Genomic DNA, 21,824 nt, shown 5'->3' with positions numbered 1-21,824 from the left:
GGGGTCAAAATGCTCATCCTACCCCAAGATGAATTCTTTGAGGGGTGCACTTTCCAAAATGGAGTGTCTTATGGGGGGGTTCACTCCGCTGACACTACAGGGGCACTGCAAACGCACCTGGCTCTCAGAAACCTCTTCAGAAAAATCTGCACTGAAAATGCTAATTGGCGCTCCTTTCCTTCTGAGCCCAGCTGTGTGCCCATACAGGGGTTTATGCGCACATATCGGGTACCGTTGTACTCAGGAGAACCTGCGTTACAGATTTTGGGGTGAACTTTCTCTCCTGCTCCTCAATAAATTGAGAAATTTCAAACTAAAGGAATATATTATTGGAAAAATTTGTGTTTTTTATTTTTACTGTCTACTTTTGAATACTTTCCTCTAATAGCTGTGGGGTCAAAATGGTCACCACACCCCAAAATGAATTCTCTGAGGGGTGCACTTTCCAAAATGGGGTGACTTATGGGGAGATTTTACTCCGCTGGCACTACAGGGGCTCTGCAAACGCACCTGGCGCTCAGAAACTTCTTTAGCAAAATCTGCATTGAAAAAGCTAATTGGCGCTCCTTCCCTTCTGAGCCCTGCTGTGTGCCCATACAGTGGTTTATACCCACATATGATGTACCGTTCTACTCAGGAGAACCTGCGTTATAAATTTTGGGGTAATTTTTTTCTCTTGTTTCTCGTAAAATTGAGAAATTTCAAACTAAACGAACATATTATTGGAAAAATTCGAGTTTTTCATTTTTACTGTCTACTTTTGAATACTTTCCTCTAATACCTATGGGGTCAAAATGGTCATTACACCCCAAGATAAATTCTCTGAGGGGTTTTCTTTCCAAAATGGGGTGACTTATGGAGAGATTTTACTCCGCTGACACTACAGGGGCTCTGCAAACGCACCTGGTGCTCAGAAACTTCTACAGCAAAATCTGCATTGAAAAAGCTAATTGGCGCTCCCTTCCTTCTGAGCCCCGCTGTGTGCCCATGCAGTGGTTTATGCCCACATATGGGGTACCGTAGTACTCATGAGAACCTGCGTTACAAATTTTGGGGTGCTTTTTCTATCATGTTCCTTTTTAAAATGAGAAACTTTAATCTAAATGTATATATTATTGGAAAATTTTAATTTTCCATTTTTTTACGGCCTAATGGTGAATCCTTTACTCCAGCCCCTGTAGGGTTAAAATGCTCATTATACCCCTAGATTAATTCTTTAAGGTGTTTAGTTTCCAAAATGGGGTCACTTATGGGGGTTTCCAGTATACAAGCCTCCTAAATCAACTTAAAAAAAGAACTGGTCCCTAAAAAAATCAGTTTTGGAAACTTTCACGAAAATGTGGTAATTTGCTGATAAATTTCTAAGCCCCGTAACACCCTAAAAAAGTAAAATATATTTATGAAATGAAGCCAGAATAAAGAGGACACATCGGTAATGTGACTTAGTAACTAATTTATGTGCTACGACTTTCTTTTTTTAGAAGCAGAGAATTTCAAAGTTCATAAAATGCAAATTTTTTAAATTTTTCATGATATTTTGATGTTTTTCACAAAAAACACACAAAGTAGTGACCAAATTTTGCCACTAATATAAAGTGGCATATGTGACGAAAAAACAATCTCAGAATCGCTAGCATACGTTAAAGCATCACTGAGCTATGAGCGCATAAAGTGAGACAGGTCAGATTTTGAAAAATGAGCCTGGTCATTAAGGCCCAAATAGGCTTAGTCTTGAAGGGGGTTAAGTATTGCACAGCTGTAGGTAACTAAAGGGTTATTATTTCTGTGATTTGTGCACAAATGAAAGCTCTTTCTCTTCTCTACCTATCTCCTTTCCCCTTTCTTCTCAACCACTCACAGCACATATTACATATGCTGTAGGAAGTTGTCACATGGGGGGAGGAAGAGGCGCAACTTCAACTGGTCAGTGTCCAGTGTAGTCTGAGATGTGGTAGTGGACACACACATGGGACGGAAGAACTCTCTCTTTTCTCGCAAGCAGCACTTCTGCACACTATGCAGTACTAAGTACTCTTAGAGAGGACGTCAGGGATCATCCCAACCCACGCCGTGAACAAGCCTAAAGGTGCAGGACAGTATCCTGAAGAAAGAGGAACTGTAACCAGAAAATTCTAACCACTCTGCTCATCCCAGGTAACAAGGTCTGGGGCTTAGGACGGGTTGCCCGACACTGGTGGGCGATAGGTGGTGGTGCGAAGACCAAGGAGTCTAAATTCGGGCACAAGTATTCTCTCTACTCTCAAGTATTCTACTTATTCTACTTCTAAAGTTCTGGCAGAGCACAGTACTACTTTAGGTTGGGACTCTCTCGACATCCTTCTCTCTACTTTTCTGAACTTACTCTACTTCTCATCACACAAATCAGCCAGCACGGCTATGCTACCTTTTAAGCTCTCAGCACGAGTCTTGTCAGTCAAGTCCAAAGTATATTGTCAAGTCAGAAGTCTGTTGTATATCACTGCATCAAGTATTCCTACAGTAAAGAAGAGTTTATTGATTGTAATGGGACTACACAGCCATTGCATCTTCCTTGGGTCATCTACCATTTCTGTGGGTGGGTCACAACTCCACTCCTGATCACAGTGATAAGCGCCCAAGGGACCCCCAACCAGCCCGGCAGGTTACTGACCACAGGGGAAAGGGTATAGCCAGCCTCACTAAAATAAAAGCAGGTGTGCCTGCCTACCTGTGTGCCCAAACGGCACTGGCGTCACGACAGCATAACACGTGGCTGACCTATATCCCAACCAACCACTACAGTAGTGGAGTCACACAGCACCATCTAGCTAGTGCACCACATTGGTATCTGTCTGTGTTGTATGTCTGGCTGTACTCCCTAAATGGTCGGAACTTTTCCAGATATCTTGAGTGAAGTGATTCTCGTACTCACGTATAGATACAGTCTTACCACCTTCTGCCCTCTAGTAGCGTAGAACCCGTCCCAGTAGGGTAGTACGAGCTCCAGCCATGGTTATCTGGGTGTAGCTAGGTGTCCGAGTCTTCCCGGTTACCTGCGCTGCACAGTAGGATATGTAAACCTTTGTACATACCTCTCAAGTGTCCCTCTTTGGGAGGGACAGTCCCTACTTTTGCCCTTTGTTCCTCTGTCCCTCTTTGCCCCTTACATGTCCCTATTTTTACCTAGGAATAACATTTGCATTAAAGAAAAATTATTATTGATCCCCCCGCCCCCCCGGTAGGTGCTGGCAGGTATACTCACTGCAGCTGATCGACTCTATGCATGATTTCTATGGCCCCATACACAAATCTGTAGGTTTTACCATCCATTTTAGGGACATGACCCATGCCGCAAAAAATGATTAAAGGGGTTGGCAACTTTATAGTAAAATAGGTCAGTACAAAGTATTTGTCAGGAATGTGACTTTGCACTCCTCGGTCCGTGCTGGGGGACCGAGGAAGCGCTGAGCCTCTGGTTGTTTTTTGTTTGCAGTTCTGTCTGAATGCTGTCTTAGTTTCCCAGCCACACCTGCATTGCCTGTTACACTCTGGCAGTGCAGGGGTTACTCCTTATAAGACCTGTCCAGCTGAGCTGGGTGCTGGGATCAGGGCTGATCCAATCAAGTGCTGGACCCAGTCCCTGATTCCAGATAAAAAAGCAGCAGGCTCTTCATTTCCCTGCTGGCTATTGAGTGTTACTCAGCTAAGCGCTTCATCTCTCCTGGTTCTGTTACTTCTGTTGCCTGACCTATTGCTTGATCTCCCAACCTGCTTTGTCTGCTGCCTGCCCTGACCTCCTTGCCTGTCTCTGACTCTTCTTCTGCCTTACGTTTTTGTACCTCGCTGACCGCCGTTGCTGACCCGGACCGTAGACTTTGCATTATTGTGTTTGTTTCTTCTGTCTTGTTTTGTGTATCACCTGGTGTAGGACAGGGACTGACACCGTGGTTGTCCACGGCCGTTTAGGGCCGTTGAGGCAAGTAGGTAGGGTCAGAAGGTGGGTTCTAGTGGTTAGGGCTCACTGTCTCGTTCTGTTCCCTACCTATGTCCAGCGCATTTGTGACAGAATAGCCAGCCCAAAAGAAGATTTTTGGGTCACCTGCATCATGGACCCTATGAACACCCTGGTGACCCAGATGCAGGGTCTGAATACGTTGGTTCAGACCCTTGCTGAGCGTGTGCAGGAACAAGAGTCCTTGCCCAGGCAGATGTGTCTGACCCACCCCGCAGGCTCGTGAACCCCCAGTGCAGCTCCCTGAGAAATTTAAGGGGGACAGGAAAAATTTCCGGACCTTTCGGGAGGGGTGCAGATTATTTTTTCGGCTACGTCCCCGCTCCTCCGGAGATGAGACCCAGAGGGTGGGCATTATTATGTCCCTCCTGCAGGGCCCACCCCAAGAATGGGCATTCTCCCTACCTTCTGACTCCCCTGATTTAATGACCGTTGACAGATTTTTTTCAGCCTTGGGCCTTCTGTATGATGACCCAGACCGAGCAGCAGAGGCAGAGCGCCAATTGACGACACTCAGACAGGGTAAGAGACCAGTGGAAGAATACTGTGCTGACTTTAGGCAGTGGTGTGTACCCTCTGCGTGGAATGACCCAGCTCTGCGTTTCCAGTTTCGTGCGGGCTTGTCTGACCAACTGAAGGACTTGTTAGTAGCCTATCCTAATCCTGAGACTCTGGAGGAAACTATGACCTTAGCCATACGGGTAGATAGACGTATGTGGGACAGACGAAAAGAGAGAGAGAGACGTCTAAATTCCCTTCTGGTTCATGTCCTTTGACCTTACCTCCTAAACCTTCTTCTTCCTCTCCTGTGTCCCCTCCGCAAAACGAACCTATGCAGATCGGGTCAACTGACGCCAAGGCCAGACGTGCATATCGCCTCCAGAACCATCTGTGTCTCTACTTTGGCAAAGCGGGGCATCAAGTACGACAATGTACCGCTAGACCTGGTTCACCGCCGGAAAACTTCAGCGCCTGAATGATTATCGAGGGGGTCATTCAGGTGCACAGGTAACCTTCGACAAGAAAAAGAAGTTGTTGTTGCCTATTTCTTTGACTTTGGGAGATAAATTTATCTCTGGATATGCCCAGGTTGACTCTGGGGCTTCTGCTAACTTTATTAATACTGTTTTCTGGTCTGGTCTGGGGGTATGTCCACTTCAGCTTAAATGTCCATTGAATGTGACTGGAGCGGACTCTGCCCCTTTTGCTCAGGGTAATATACTCTACATTACCCCCCATCTTGAGGTAAAGGTGGGATCAGTTCATTTTGAAAAGCTTGACTTTTTGCTTATGGAAAATTTGTCTGCTGATATTATTCTGGGGTTACCCTGGTTGGACCAGCATAACCCCGTGTTTGACTGGCCCAACAGGGAACTGGTTCGATGGGGACCAGAGTGCGCTCCTCATTGTATTTCTTTGTCGCTTGCTGAATGTTCTGAACATCTGGGTCGTTTTTTGGTGGTATATCTAGATGATATTTTGATATTTTCTCCTGATTGGTGCTCTCATGTTCAGCATGTTCGTACTGTGTTAGAATTGCTAAGGCGAAATCACCTCTGCGCCAAGCTGTCAAAATGCCAGTTTGGGATACAGGAGGTCTCATTCTTAGGGTACAAGATCACCTCCAACTCATTTTGTATGCATCCCCTTAAAGTGACAGCCATTGAAAATTATGATGCAAACAACCTCCAACTCCAAACTACACGGATTATGGGGCGCAGGTCCAACTTGAGATCGAGGCACAGTGAGTAATAAAAATATATATTTTATTGTGGAGACTCAACGCGTTTCGGAACCGCACCGGTTCCTTTCTCAAGAGTCATGATACTGATAAAACAGAACAGCACTTGATATTCTTCTGTACATGCGTCAGAGTCCGTAAACCCTTCGGCCGAAGGTATTTATTCTAAACTGTGCACAGTTTGGGCCCAAGCTCTTCAGAACTTGGTCAAAGCCCAAGAGACAGCTAAGAAACAGGCGAACAAAAGACGCATATCTGGCTCAGATTACGGGATAGGAGAAAAGGTATGGCTCTCAACTAAAAACTTGAAATTGAAGGTTCCCTCTGGTAAACTAGCACCCAAGTACATTGGTCCATACGTTATCACAGAGATCATTAATCCTGTTTCATTCAGATTACGATTACCTGGGTCTATGAGAATTCACAATGTATTTCATAAGTCTCTTCTCAAAAAATATGTTAATCCTGTGCTTCCTTCAGTCCTCCCTGCTCCTCTGGTCATCCAGGGGGAGCTGGAGTTTGAAGTGGACAGGATATTGGACTCTCGTCAAATTCAAAATTCCATCCAATATCTTGTCCAGTGGAAGGGATATGGTCCTGAAGAAAATACGTGGGTTGCCAGTAAGGATATACATGCCCCACGTCTCATCCGGAAGTTTCATGACCATAACCCCTCTAAACCGGGTCCTTTAAATAAGGGTCCTGAGGCCCCTGATTAGAGGGGGGGGGGTACTGTTAGGAATATGACTTTGCGCTCCTCGGTCCGTGCTGGGCGACCGAGGAAGCGCTGAGCCTCTGGTTGTTTTTTGTTTGCAGTTCTGTCTGAATGCTGTCTTAGTTTCCCAGCCACACCTGCATTGCCTGTTACACTCTGGCAGTGCAGGGGTTACTCCATACAAGACCTGTCCAGCTGAGCTGGGTGCTGCGATCAGGGCTGATCCAATCAAGTGCTGGACCCCGTCCCTGATTCCAGATAAAAAAGCAGCAGGCTCTTCATTTCCCTGCTGGCTATTGAGTGTTACTCAGCTAAGAGCTTCAGCTCTCCTGGTTCTGTTACTTCTGTTTTGTCTGCTGCCTGCCCTGACCTCCTTGCCTGTCTCTGACTCTTCTTCTGCCTTACGTTTTTGTACCTCGCTGACCGCCGTTGCTGACCCGGACCGTAGACTCTTCATTATTGTGTTTGTTTCGTCTGTCTTGTTTTGTGTATCACCTGGTGTAGGACAGGGACTGACACCGTGGTTGTCCACGGCCGTTTAGGGCCGTTGAGGCAAGTAGGTAGGGTCAGAAGGTGGGTTCTAGTGGTTAGGGCTTACTGTCTCGTTCTGTTCCCTACCTACGTCCGGCGCATTTGTGACAGTATTAGTAAGTGTACTCACTGTATATACTTACAGCAGCTCCCTGTGTACTCACTGTATATACTGACAGCAGCTCCCTGTGTACTCACTGTATATACTGACAGCAGCTCCCTGTACTCACTGTATATACTGACAGCAGCTCCCTGTGTGCTCACTGTATATACTGACAGCCGCTCCCTGTACTCACTGTATATACTGACAGCAGCTCCCTGTGTACTCACTGTATATACTGACAGCAGCTCCCTGTGTACTCACTGTATATACTGACAGCAGCTCCCTGTGTACTCACTGTATATACTGACAGCAGCTCCCTGTGTGCTCACTGTATATACTGACAGCCGCTCCCTGTACTCACTGTATATACTGACAGCAGCTCCCTGTGTACTCACTGTATATACTGGCAGCAGCTCCCTGTGTACCTCATAGAGCTAAAATCAGACCCCCCTTCACCATGCTGTGGTGCCCTGCTCTGTTTTGTTTCAGTCCACAAAATGGCCGACATGGAGGAGCATGTGACCACGCCCCGCCCCCTGTGTCCTCCATAGACACATACAGGCTCAGTGGTGGACACTGGGGGGTGGGCCTGGTCACATGCTCCTCCATGTCAGCAATCTTATGGACCAAAACACCACAGAGCAGGACAGCCTGGAGGAGGGGAGTCTGATATTAGCTCTATGAGGTACACAGGGAGCTGCTGTCAGTATATACAGTGAGTACACAGGGAGCTGCTGTCAGTATATACAGTGAGTACAGAGAGCTGCTGTCAGTATATACAGTGAGTACACAGGGAGCTGCTGTCAGTATATACAGTGAGTACAGGGAGAGGCTGTCAGTATATACAGTGAGTACACAGGGAGCGGCTGTCAGTATATACAGTAAATACAGGGAGCTGCTGTCAGTATATACAGTGAGTACAAGGAGCCGCTGTCAGTATATACAGTAAGTACACAGAGAGCTGCTGTCAGTATATACAGTGAGTACACAGGGAGCTGCTGTCAGTATATACAGTGAGTACACAGGGAGCTGCTGTCAGTATATATAGTGAGTACAGGGAGCTGCTGTCAGTATATACAGTGAGTACACAGGGAGCTGCTGTCAGTATATATAGTGAGTACACAGGGAGCTGCTGTCAGTATATATAGTGAGTACACAGGGAGCTGCTGTCAGTATATACAGTGAGTACACAGGGAGCTGCTGTCAGTATATACAGTGAGTACACAGGGAGCTGCTGTCAGTATATACAGTGAGTACACAGGGAGCGGCTGTCAGTATATACAGTAAATACAGGGAGCTGCTGTCAGTATATACAGTGAGTACAAGGAGCCGCTGTCAGTATATACAGTAAGTACACAGAGAGCTGCTGTCAGTATATACAGTGAGTACACAGGGAGCTGCTGTCAGTATATACAGTGAGTACACAGGGAGCTGCTGTCAGTATATATAGTGAGTACAGGGAGCTGCTGTCAGTATATACAGTGAGTACACAGGGAGCTGCTGTCAGTATATATAGTGAGTACACAGGGAGCTGCTGTCAGTATATACAGTGAGTACACAGGGAGCTGCTGTCAGTATATACAGTGAGTACACAGGGAGCTGCTGTCAGTATATACAGTGAGTACAGGGAGCTGCTGTCAGTATATACAGTGAGTACACAGGGAGCTGCTGTCAGTATATACAGTGAGTACACAGGGAGCTGCTGTCAGTATACACAGTGAGTACACAGGGAGCTGCTGTCAGTATATACAGTGAGTACACAGGGAGCTGCTGTCAGTATGTACAGTGAGTACACAGGGAGCTGCTGTCAGTATATACAGTGAGTACACAGGGAGCTGCTGTCAGTATATACAGTGAGTACAGGGAGCTGCTGTCAGTATATACAGTGAGTACACAGGGAGCTGCTGTCAGTATATACAGTGAGTACAGGGAGCCGCTGTCTGTATATACAGTAAGTACACAGGGAGCTGCTGTCAGTATACACAGTGAGTACACAGGGAGCTGCTGTCAGTATGTACAGGGAGCTGCTGTCAGTATATACAGTGAGTACACAGGGAGCTGCTGTCAGTATATACAGTGAGTACACATGGAGCTGCTGTCAGTATATACAGTGAGTACAGGGAGCCGCTGTCTGTATATACAGTAAGTACACAGGGAGCTGCTGTCAGTATACACAGTGAGTACACAGGGAGCTGCTGTCAGTATGTACAGGGAGCTGCTGTCAGTATATACAGTGAGTACACAGGGAGCTGCTGTCAGTATACACAGTGAGTACACAGGGAGCTGCTGTCAGTATATACAGTGAGTACACAGGGAGCTGCTGTCAGTATATACAGTGAGTACACAGGGAGCTGCTGTCAGTATATATAGTGAGTACACAGGGAGCTGCTGTCAGTATATACAGTGAGTACACAGGGAGCTGCTGTCAGTATATACAGTGAGTACACAGGGAGCTGCTGTCAGTATATACAGTGAGTACACAGGGAGCTGCTGTCAGTATATACAGTGAGTACACTAACTAAAACTGTACACTGAGCAATTTTATTATAAAGTGGCCAACCCCTTTAAGTTATTGTGTGGTCTGTGTTACCTATTTGCATCGGCGGGTCCCTGCAAATACGGACAGTTACTGAAACACATTGGTAATCCTGTCCGCAGTTGCGGGTCCACAATTACAGACAGGGTTACTGATGTGTCAATAGGACATAAGGATGCAGTCACACATACAGGATTTGCAGATATCAATGTAACTAAATGCATCAGTCTACAGCAGATCCTGGATGTGTATAGAAATGTCTATAAAGTTTTCCTAGACTGAAAGTGTCACTGTTTGGCCATCCAAAAAGTTGGGAGATATGTTTTTATACTGGTTGCTTTGTCCTACTGAGGCTAGTTCCTATCTTATTCAGGATACTGCCCTGCTCTGTTTAGACGTGTTCCTGGGGTGAGTCAGGGTGTTCCTTGGTGACTACTCTCCCTGTTGTGTGCTTAGCACTGCATAGTGAACGCAGTGGTAGTTGTAGAAGAAGTGGTCTTCTCTAACTGCATCTGCTCACTTCGATGGCTAGACTCAACTCCACCCGTGTCTGTAACAAGGGTCCTGGCATCAGCCAGGCCCTGGCTTAACTTCCGCAAGAACAGTTGTCTTTTGTGTCCTCTCTCACTAAGAATATGGATAAGACTCACTCCCAGGATCCCTTGTGCAGGTCAAGAAAGGGATTTTGCAATTTCCTCACTGCAGTGCGTATGCTAATCCCCGTTATTGGAAGACGACCCACCTGCCCACACTTAGGGAATGGATAGAGGAACTCGGGAAATCGATAGGATGAAGGAGCTTATTGCTAAAATTAATGATAGTTTCCATGGCGTCAGTTCATGGAATCAGAGAATTTTCTCCGACTAATCTGCTAATCGGACATCGCCTCTGTTTGACCAATTTGGACTACCTCTTATACTTCTGTAGTTGGATTAGCCTTCCTCCTCCTCTGACGTAGTCCTCCTGGGGGACTTCTACTCCACCCTCTTTCTTTGCATGATTGTATGTTTATTAATTGATGTCATTGTTAATAAAAATGGATTATACATGGATAAGACTTGACTGCACCCTCCTACAGGGGTTCTGTGTACCTGCCTGTGAGTGGTGGGGATGAGCGTGTGTGATAGAGAGGATAGGCTGAAAGAAAAATAGCACTTCCTAGTGGTCAGCATTTAACACATGGTATACTACAAACATTAACCCATTACCTCCTTCAGCTGTGCATAGAAATAAGTACATAAGAAACACTGACACCCAGTGGGGAAACTGACAATACCTCATTCACCACTTAACCTTAGAGAGAAGCATTTTGACAGGTGCAAAGAAGAAGAGAAAACACCAGTGTTGTACGGGTTCTTAGTCCGCCAAGTCTGTATTACTGCACCTTTATTGGAAAAAAGACTGATGATTGTGCTGCGCCTTTATTTCTACAGTAAACATTTTACTGGATAAGTTACTTGCTGGACTCTGTGGTTCCTCACACTAGACCTGCACCTGTTCTATTGTGCAGTGGTGGCACATACCCCTCCCGGCCACCGTGACCAGTGCCGCAGCGGTACAGACCACCTGCCCAGCTAACACTCCTGGCAGCCCCCGGGTCACCACAGCCATATCCTCCTATGACATGTTCCGCTCTCCATCAGGTGACGTCATGTCCTCTCCTTCATCCTGAACAAGTAGTTGGGTGATGGCGGCTTCTATAGGTGACTGTATTCTGTATCCCAGGTGTATAAACTGTACAGAACTATAGTGTAATATAAACCCTCTATAATATACAGCAGGTGGAGGTGATGGAAGATCCCGGGGGGCGTCTGAGGAACAGGAGAAAACCGGAATAACACAAGGAATGATAGAGAGAGGCTGGAAGACATTCAAAAGCAAAATCCCGGGTGAGATCTCCTCCTATACCTGTAACTAATAAGAGATTAACAGCTCAGGATACTATATATATATATATATATATATATATATATATACTGTACACCTCTATACACCAGGCATAGAGTGTGTATATGTATATATATATATATATATTTATTATATCTCACAGCTTCACCCCTGTATCACTGACATAATACAAGACACTATCTCAGCCCAGATAACATCACTGATATAATAACAGTGTCACAGTCCCGCCCCTGGATGACATCACTGAAATAATAACAATGTCACAGCTCCGCCCCCTGGATGACATCACTGATATAGTATAACAATGTCACAGCTCCGCTCCCTGGATGACATCACTGATATAGTATAATAATGTCACAGCCCCACCCCCTGGATGACATCACCGATATAATATAATACCAATATCACCGCCCCGCCCCCTGGATGACATCACTGATATAATATAAGGACAGTTGTGTTATGTATTTTCTACAGTAACGTTTCAGTCATTTGAAAATTAATTGTGGTCACTCTTTTACGTCATTTATTGTTTATTATATTTCCCAGGTCTCCCGACTTCTCTCTCGGTGAGTCTTCCTGTTCTCTATCCATCTATATCCAGCATGTCCATCATGCATCATTGTAGGTAACATCAGTCAGAGCTGTGTTATATGGATGGCAGTGACGTAGCAGAGCTGTGTTATATGGATGGCAGTGACGTAGCAGAGCTGTGTTATATGGATGGCAGTGATGTAGCAGAGCTGTGTTATATGGATGGCAGTGACGTAGCAGAGCTGTGTTATATGGATGGCAGTGATGTAGCAGAGCTGTGTTTATATGGATGGCAGTGATGTAACAGAGCTGGATGTGTTATGTCTCATCCGCACCTTATTTACTGCCTCCATATACTGTAGTGATATCCATGACACATATACACAGCGGCCTCCATCACCTATAGCCTATTGTATCCTCCATATACTGTAGAGATATCCATGAGATATTGGAGATACATATACACAGCGGCCTCCATCACCCATAGTCTATTGTATCCTCCATATACTGTAGTGATATCCATGAGATAGAGGAGATACATATACATAGTGGCCTCCATTACCCATAGTCTATAGTGGCCTCCATATACTGTAGAGATATCTATGACACATATACACAGTGGCCTCCATCACACATAGTCTATAGTGGCCTCCATATACTGTAGAGATATCTATGATACCTATACACAGCGGCCTCCATCACCCATAGTCTATAGTGGCCTCCATATACTGTAGAGATATCTATGACACATATACACAGTGGCCTCCATCACACATAGTCTATAGTGGCCTCTATATACTGTAGTGATATCCATGATACATATGCACAGCGGCCTCCATCACCCATAGTCTATAGTGGCCTCTATATACTGTAGAGCTATCCATGATAGAGGAGATACAGATACATAGTGGCCTCCCTCACCCATATTCTATTGTATCCTCAATATACTGTAGTGATATCCATGATACATATACACTGTGGCCTCCATCACCCATAGCCTATTGTATCCTCCATATACTGTAGAGATATCCATGATACATATACACAGCCTCTGCCATTAGTGATGGAATCCAGGTGTTTGGATACATGGAGCTTATAATGGACTGTGCCACCAAAGTCCGTGTTCAGTTCTGGAGTTTGTACAAACAATAAAGTTTGTTGAAGAGCTGCTGACTGCTCAGCCACCAACCAGCAAACTTTACTGCTGTTGTTGTTGCCTAGTAACCACAGTCATGCTCAGTATAGGCCTGGCTGTGATTGGACAGATGGGACGTTACCCTGCTGTATAATAGTGGGGGTCACATGTCCTGCCGCCATTCTGCTGCTGAACAGACTAGAAACAGGACACTGCTTGTAGGCAGGGACATAAATCTGATATGTGGCCATTACAGCTAAGGGTCTTATCATGTGTGTGACCAGTGATCTGTGAGGTAGGAGCTGTGTGACCAGTGATCCGTGAGGTAGGAGCTGTGTGACCAGTGATCCATCAGGTAGGAGCTGTGTGGCCAGTGATCCGTGAGGTAGGAGCTGTGTGGCCAGTGATCCGTGAGGTAGGAGCTGTGTGACCAGTGATCCGTGAGGTAGGAGCTGTGTGACCAGTGACCTGTGAGGTAGGAGCTGTGTGGCCAGTGATCTGTGAGGTAGGAGCTGTGTGACCAGTGATCCGTCAGGTAGGAGCTGTGTGGCCAGTGATCCGTGAGGTAGGAGCTGTGTGGCCAGTGATTTGTGAGGTAGGAGCTGTGTGGCCAGTGATTTGTGAGGTAGGAGCTGTGTGGCCAGTGCTCCGTGAGGTAGGAGCTGTGTGGCCAGTGATCCGTGAGGTAGGAGCTGTGTGGCCAGTGATCCGTGAGGTAGGAGCTGTGTGGCCGGTACATGTGTTGGGCCAGATATGCCATAAGCGCCTGGCTAATATACAAGTGTTGCTGGAGTTATGCACTTTTTCAAAGACTAATATGAAGAAAGCTACAAAAGGAAGTAGCAGTGGTGATGGAGCTGCTGGAGGTAATGAAGCTGCTTGTGGTGATGATGAAGCTGCTGCTAGTGGTGGTGGAGCTCCTGGAGCTAATGAACCTACTGCTGCTGGTGGTGATGAAGCCGCTGGTGGTGGTGGTTGTTGTGCCGCTGCTGGTGTTAATGGAGCCACTGCTGGTGGTAATGAACATACTGCTGTTGGTGGTGATGGAGCCGCTGGTGGTGGTGGTTGTTGTGCCGCTGCTGCTGGTGATGGATCCGCTGGTGGTGGTGGTGGTGGTTGTTGTGCCGCTGCTGCTGGTGATGGATCCGCTGGTGGTGGTGGTTGTTGTGCCGCTGCTGGTGGTGATGAAGCCGCTGGTGGTCGTGGTTGTTGTGCCGCTGCTGGTGTTAATGGAGCCACTGCTGGTGGTAATGAACATACTGCTGTTGGTGGTGATGGAGCCGCTGGTGGTGGTGGTTGTTGTACCGCTGCTGCTGGTGATGGATCCGCTGGTGGTGGTGGTGGTTGTTGTGCCGCTGCTGCTGGTGATGGATCCGCTGGTGGTGGTGGTTGTTGTGCCGCTGCTGGTGGTGATGAAGCCGCTGGTGGTCGTGGTTGTTGTGCCGCTGCTGGTGTTAATGGAGCCACTGCTGGTGGTAATGAACATACTGCTGTTGGTGGTGATGGAGCCGCTGGTGGTGGTGGTTGTTGTACCGCTGCTGCTGGTGATGGATCCGCTGGTGGTGGTGGTGGTTGTTGTGCCGCTGCTGGTGGTGATGAAGCCGCTGGTGGTCGTGGTTGTTGTGCCGCTGCTGGTGTTAATGGAGCCACTGCTGGTGGTAATGAACATACTGCTGTTGGTGGTGATGGAGCCGCTGGTGGTGGTGGTTGTTGTGCCGCTGCTGGTGGTGATGGAGCCCCTGGTAGTGGTGGTGGTGATGGGGCTGGTGGTGATGGAGCTGCTGGTGGTGATGATGAAGCTGCTGCTGCAGGGAGTGGATATGGAAGTTATTCACCTGCTACGCTAGTAAATATAACACCTTCCTCTAGCACAAGCGTACACCAGGGCCTGCTGCGTCACCTAACAGGCCCTAATACAGCACTTGCCGGATTACACAGCTGTTCCTGACAGCTCCATAGGGATGAATAGAGCCACGAGCCACAGGCCATACACGTGGCTCTATTCATAACAGTGTAGCCGGGGCCTGATACAGAGATCGCTGGGGAGTATCCGACCCCCCCACAATCTCCTACTTGTACTCTATCCTGTGAATACGGGAGGGGAGAAGATGAAGATAATGGTGGTGGTAGTAGGGGTGGAGATGATGGTGATAATGATGGTGGTGATGATGATGGTGGTAGTAGTGGTGGAGATGATGGAGATGATGGTGATGATGGTGGTGGATATGATAGTGGTGGTAGTAGTGGTAGAGATGATGGTGATGATGGTGGTGGAGATGATGATGATGATGGTGGTGGATATGATGGTGGTGGTAGTGGTGGAGATGATGGTGATGATGGTGGTGGTAGTAGTGGTGAAGATGAAAGTGTTGGTCCTGTAGCTATAGCATTACTCAGCCTCTCAGTAAGACCTCTCTTCCCTTTGCCCGAGTAGATGTGATGTCAGAGGGATCAGGGATTCGGTTTCCTCTTAGAGTCTATAACCGTGTTAGTCATTTATTTCTCTCTCTTATCAGGTCAGTAAAAAGTCTATTGGGATCTTCTCCAGATGCTCTGAGACTGAGCACTTCTGGCTGGGGAGGCTGCTGGGATCAGAGGATTTCAAGAGCCAAGTCCAGTCCGTCCGTCCCTGTTATATCAGTAATACAGGATTCCTGCAGTTCTATGAGGACGTGAATAGCTGCACATTCGGGATCCTGTATCACAGCAAGAACAGAGGACGCATCAATGTGACCAACGTCACCGACTCCCTGTATGATGAGGAGCTGGAGCATCTCTCCTCTAGACTTGGTAAGAGATGGAGGACTGTGTGGAGGAGGGTGATGGTATTATGTATGATGAGGAGCTCCATCTCTCCTCTAGACTTGGTAAGAGATGGAGGACTGTGTGGAGGAGGAGGATGGTATTATGTATGATGAGGAGCTGGAGCATCTCTCCTCTAGACTTGGTAAGAGATGGAGGATTGTGTGGAGGAGGAGGATGGTATTATGTATGATGAGGAGCTGGAGCATCTCTCCTCTAGACTTGGTAAGAGATGGAGGACTGTGTGGAGGAGGGTGATGGTATTATGTATGATGAGGAGCTCCATCTCTCCTCTAGACTTGGTAAGAGATGGAGGACTGTGTGGAGGAGGAGGATGGTATTATGTATGATGAGGAGCTGGAGCATCTCTCCTCTAGACTTGGTAAGAGATGAAGGACTGTGTGGAGGAGGGTGATGGTATTATGTATGATGAGGAGCTCCATCTCTCCTCTAGACTTGGTAAGAGATGGAGGACTGTGTGGAGGAGGGTGATGGTATTATGTATGATGAGGAGCTCCATCTCTCCTCTAGACTTGGTAAGAGATGGAGGACTGTGTGGAGGAGGGTGATGGTATTATGTATGATGAGGAGCTCCATCTCTCCTCTAGACTTGGTAAGAGATGGAGGACTGTGTGGAGGAGGGTGATGGTATTATGTATGATGAGGAGCTCCATCTCTCCTCTAGACTTGGTAAGAGATGGAGGACTGTGTGGAGGAGGGTGATGGTATTATGTATGATGAGGAGCTCCATCTCTCCTCTAGACTTGGTAAGAGATGGAGGAGGGTGATGGTATTATGTATGATATAGAGCCAGAACCTTCATTTATACCATGGGCATTGAAACATTTGGAGGTGGCCCCAGTGTTTTCCTTCTACAGGTAGTTGTTGGAGTCTCACTGTGTTCTCAGATTCCTCCCAGTTCTTGGATTGTTCAGTCACAGACTTACAGGTTTATTTGCAGAAACATTTAACTGGTGTCCAGGAGTTTGGAATAGATGATGTGTCCTTCAGTATCATATGGATGGGGCTCCGACTTCAGGCACCTCAGCTAAGTAGCTGGTGAATGACTTGTACCCCATTAATCTGATACTGATGGCCCTGTATGGGCCCTGAAATCCTCTGTAAAGATCTCCGTACGTGAGGTCAGAGCAGCAGTAATCCTTTTCTCTGTTCCCATACAGGACAGAAGAACGTGATTGTGGTGATCGATGATCTGGAGGACCCTGGTGACACCATGAGGGAAACAATCCTCAGCGCTCAGTACAGCATAAAGGAACGTGCTCGCGATCTGATTCTTGTAAAACGCGCGTCAGCGGAGGAGAAGATGAGGACAACGAAAGACGTGATGAAACATGTCCTACACTGAAAAGCATAAAAGGTCATTAAATTAATCTCCTCAGTCCTCGGTGTCACAGCTCCGCCCGGTCTGGTTGGTCGGCAGCATCGTCAGGGCCGGAGATCTTCCCTGTCACATTTCATGGTCCTCTACCTGTTTCCTATCTTCGTCCTGTCCCTGAAGTCACATCGGAAATGAAGCTTTGATCACAACCTACATGGAGTTAGACGACAAACACCAGATTTATGACGTGTTCACACAAAAAAAGGGGAATTTATCATCTGCAGAGTTTTTTTGCAAAGGTGCCGAAATGTTTTGATTTCAATCCATAAAAAAGAGGCAAAAACAATACAAATGGCTAAAAAGAAATCTGTGTCAACAAAACGAGCTGAAAATAAGACCAAAGACACTGTGTGAATAAGGCTTTAGATTGTTAGGGTGGAACAGCGGCCGTGTGTTACAACGGGCATCCGACTGCTGATCCACCAATCATTGCTCTGACTGACTTGTTGTTACCCTAATACAATAACTAATGGAAGGAGAATGAATTGGTCTTTTATGGTCTATTAGATGTTGGGTTTAGTTCATACTCTCATGCGACATATCATCTCTATGTGGACAGAAGATTTATCTCTATCGGACTTTCTCATCCCTTACTACCACTGATATTTTTGAAGTGTTTCCCATCAGTTACAGTTGGGATCGGCACTTCTCCGCCTCCTGATCCTGCTTTACTGCCATCACCTGATCTGACTGTCCTCTCATCAGTATCGTATTCGATCCGGTCTGACTACACTCCAGAGCTCTTCTTTGTCCATCATCCCCTTCCCAATACATTTTGAGTGACTTTCCTGGTTGTTTTGCCGGAACCCTCCATATCTGTCTGTTCTCCGTACCTGGTTCCCCTCCTGCGTCTCTTTATCCAGGGAATCAGCAGTGTCCCAGTACCCATATTCCTGCTACCAAAAGTATAAAGATGTTGTGTGGCTGAGAAATCTCTGTCAGTGTTTAACTGCTAATGTTGTGTACACTGAGGTATTCTGGATGTAAAAAGGTTAACATTGCTCTGTATTACTATGCTAATGAGTTCCATGTCAAGGATGTATGGAACATATAGCTGTGCTGTCAGATCACGCTGCAGTACATACTTACCTAGTGTGCCACCGCTGTGATCTTCCATCTAGCCGCTGTGTCTTCAGGCCTCACCTCCTCTGGCTGCCATTTTAGAGAAGGCGGTGGTCTGAAGATGGGAGAGTCGGAGAACAAGATGCCGGATCACGGCACCAGTGCATTAGGTAAGTATGTACTGCCGTGTGATCTGGAAACATCACGTATATATGCATATTCCAGAACCCAATACAGTATATACATATTTGTGCTGCCTTTTTGCCTTTATTAACAACAATACACTTTGAAGCCTGTACTAAAGACATGATTATCTGATGATCAGGCATTTGCCTCGTCATCAGCTACAATACAATACATGCTGTGTCTAAGTAAGTACAATATAAAGGAAACAGCGAGTACATACAAATACAGACTGCTCCAAACACCGGCTGAATCACAAATACAGGTTTGTGTGCAAAACATATGTGGCGTGAAATCTCCTCTCCTTCCTCTCCTCTGTAATTTCCTGTGCTCCTGTCCTTCCTCTCCTCTGTAGTCTCCTGTGCTCCTGTCCTTCCTCCCCTCTGTAGTCTCCTGTGCTCCTGTCCTTCCTCTCCTCTGTAGTCTCCTGTGCTCCTGTCCTTCCTCCCCTCTGTAGTCTCCTGTGCTCCTGTCCTTCCTCTCCTCTGTAGTCTCCTGTGCTCCTGTCCTTCCTCTCCTCTGTAGTCTCCGGTGCTCCTGTCCTTCCTCTCCTCTGTAGTCTCCCGTGCTCCTGTCCTTCCTCTCCTCTGTAGTCTCCCGTGCTCCTGTCCTTCCTCTCCTCTGTAGTCTCTTGTCCTTCCTCTCCTCTGTAGTCTCTTGTCCTTCCTCTCCTCTGTAGTCTCCTGTGCTCCTGTCCTTCCTCCCCTCTGTAGTCTCCTGTGCTCCTGTCCTTCCTCTCCTCTGTAGTCTCCTGTGCTCCTGTCCTTCCTCTCCTCTGTAGTCTCCCGTGCTCCTGTCCTTCCTCTCCTCTGTAGTCTCCCGTGCTCCTGTCCTTCCTCTCCTCTGTAGTCTCCCGTGCTCCTGTCCTTCCTCTCCTCTGTAGTCTCCCGTGCTCCTGTCCTTCCTCTCCTCTGTAGTCTCCCGTGCTCCTGTCCTTCCTCTCCTCTGTAGTCTTCTGTGCTCCTGTCTTTCCTCTCCTCTGTAGTCTCTTGTCCTTCCTCTCCTCCTCTGTAGTCTCCTGTGCTCCTGTCCTCCTTCTCCTCTGTAGTCTCCTGTGCTCGTGTCCTTCCTCTCCTCTGTAGTCTCCCGTGCTCCTGTCCTTCCTCTCCTCTGTAGTCTCCCGTGCTCCTGTCCTTCCTCTCCTCTGTAGTCTTCTGTGCTCCTGTCTTTCCTCTCCTCTGTAGTCTCTTGTCCTTCCTCTCCTCCTCTGTAGTCTCCTGTGCTCCTGTCCTCCTTCTCCTCTGTAGTCTCCTGTGCTCGTGTCCTTCCTCTCCTCTGTAGTCTCCCGTGCTCATGTCCTTCCTCTCCTCTGTAGTCTCCCGTGCTCATGTCCTTCCTCTCCTCTGTAGTCTCCCGTGCTCGTGTCCTTCCTCTCCTCTGTAGTCTCCCGTGCTCCTGTCCTTCCTCTCCTCTGTAGTCTCCTGTGCTCCTGTCCTTCCTCTCCTCTGTAGTCTCCTGTGCTCCTGTCTTTCCTCTCCTCTGTAGTCTCTTGTCCTTCCTCTCCTCCTCTGTAGTCTCCTGTGCTCCTGTCCTCCTTCTCCTCTGTAGTCTCCTGTGCTCATGTCCTTCCTCTCCTCTGTAGTCTCCCGTGCTCGTGTCCTTCCTCTCCTCTGTAGTCTCCCGTGCTCCTGTCCTTCCTCTCCTCTGTAGTCTCCCGTGCTCCTGTCCTTCCTCTCCTCTGTAGTCTCCCGTGCTCGTGTCCTTCCTCTCCTCTGTAGTCTCCCGTGCTCCTGTCCTTCCTCTCCTCTGTAGTCTTCTGTGCTCCTGTCTTTCCTCTCCTCTGTAGTCTCTTGTCCTTCCTCTCCTCCTCTGTAGTCTCCTGTGCTCCTGTCCTCCTTCTCCTCTGTAGTCTCCTGTGCTCGTGTCCTTCCTCTCCTCTGTAGTCTCCCGTGCTCCTGTCCTTCCTCTCCTCTGTAGTCTCCCGTGCTCCTGTCCTTCCTCTCCTCTGTAGTCTTCTGTGCTCCTGTCTTTCCTCTCCTCTGTAGTCTCTTGTCCTTCCTCTCCTCCTCTGTAGTCTCCTGTGCTCCTGTCCTCCTTCTCCTCTGTAGTCTCCTGTGCTTGTGTCCTTCCTCTCCTCTGTAGTCTCCCGTGCTCATGTCCTTCCTCTCCTCTGTAGTCTCCCGTGCTCGTGTCCTTCCTCTCCTCTGTAGTCTCCCGTGCTCCTGTCCTTCCTCTCCTCTGTAGTCTCCTGTGCTCCTGTCCTTCCTCTCCTCTGTAGTCTCCTGTGCTCCTGTCTTTCCTCTCCTCTGTAGTCTCTTGTCCTTCCTCTCCTCCTCTGTAGTCTCCTGTGCTCCTGTCCTCCTTCTCCTCTGTAGTCTCCTGTGCTCGTGTCCTTCCTCTCCTCTGTAGTCTCCCGTGCTCATGTCCTTCCTCTCCTCTGTAGTCTCCCGTGCTCGTGTCCTTCCTCTCCTCTGTAGTCTCCCGTGCTCCTGTCCTTCCTCTCCTCTGTAGTCTCCTGTGCTCCTGTCCTTCCTCTCCTCTGTAGTCTCCTGTGCTCCTGTCTTTCCTCTCCTCTGTAGTCTCGTGTCCTTCCTCTCCTCCTCGTGCACCCCTATTAGATGAGGAGGTCAGGTAAAGATAAATAATAAATGACATGGACATTTGGTCCTCAGTATTGATGAACCAACATGCGATTGATGAGGAATGATGCCCACAGCTGGAGAATGCCAAGTCAGCTGACCTAGGAAGAAGACGTGAAACACCTGGCCCCTGGCATTATTAATTACAGGTTGTGTTATTGGCCACCGGCCGTTATTCTGAGACTGAGGACACTTCTATATGCAATGAAACTAGATGCAGGAACAATCGATGGGTTATTCAGTGACTAGCTATGGTAGGTAGGTGATTCGGGCTGAGATAGTCTGCAGTAGAGATGAGTGAAGTGCTTCATTTGATCTGCTCTCCGTTCATAAAGCCGCCAGCCTTTGAGCGCTGCTCCGCTCCCCGACGCTCCACCCAGGGTAGCGGGGAAAAGCTGGATCCAATCCCGGCATCCTGGGTGGAGCGTCGGGGAGCGGAGCAGTGCTCAAAGGCTGGCGGCTTTATGAACGGAGCGCAGATCAAATGAAGCGCTTTATTTGGTTTAGATGGGTGATTCGCTCCTCCCTAGTCTGCAGGTATCTCAGCCTAGGACCAGTCTATCAGCACAACTATCTCAATAAATAAAAAGAACAGTAGAAAACACATA

General features: G+C 47.6%; 1 protein-coding gene across 2 annotated transcripts in view; it reads left to right on the top strand.

Annotated features, from left to right (window-relative positions):
- The window catches only part of LOC138801654 (uncharacterized), an 82,258-nt gene extending 63,557 nt beyond the window's left edge, over positions 1-18,701 (top strand). Inside the window, exons 10-13 of one of the 2 annotated variants that reach the window (XM_069984696.1) lie at positions 11,396-11,506; positions 12,072-12,091; positions 15,708-15,981; positions 17,175-18,701. In XM_069984696.1, the coding sequence (XP_069840797.1) occupies positions 11,396-11,506; positions 12,072-12,091; positions 15,708-15,981; positions 17,175-17,359 (590 nt within the window). In that variant the 3' untranslated portion in view covers positions 17,360-18,701. The remainder of the gene's footprint in view (positions 1-11,395; positions 11,507-12,071; positions 12,092-15,707; positions 15,982-17,174) is intronic. The other variant, XM_069984697.1, reaches the window with a different exon arrangement.
- The last annotated feature ends 3,123 nt before the right edge of the window (positions 18,702-21,824 follow it).

This window comes from Dendropsophus ebraccatus, chromosome 9 (assembly GCF_027789765.1).
Source record: "Dendropsophus ebraccatus isolate aDenEbr1 chromosome 9, aDenEbr1.pat, whole genome shotgun sequence".
NCBI lineage: Eukaryota > Metazoa > Chordata > Amphibia > Anura > Hylidae > Dendropsophus > Dendropsophus ebraccatus.
Note: the sequence above shows the minus strand (reverse complement) of the source record. Positions and strands in the feature narration are given on the sequence as shown.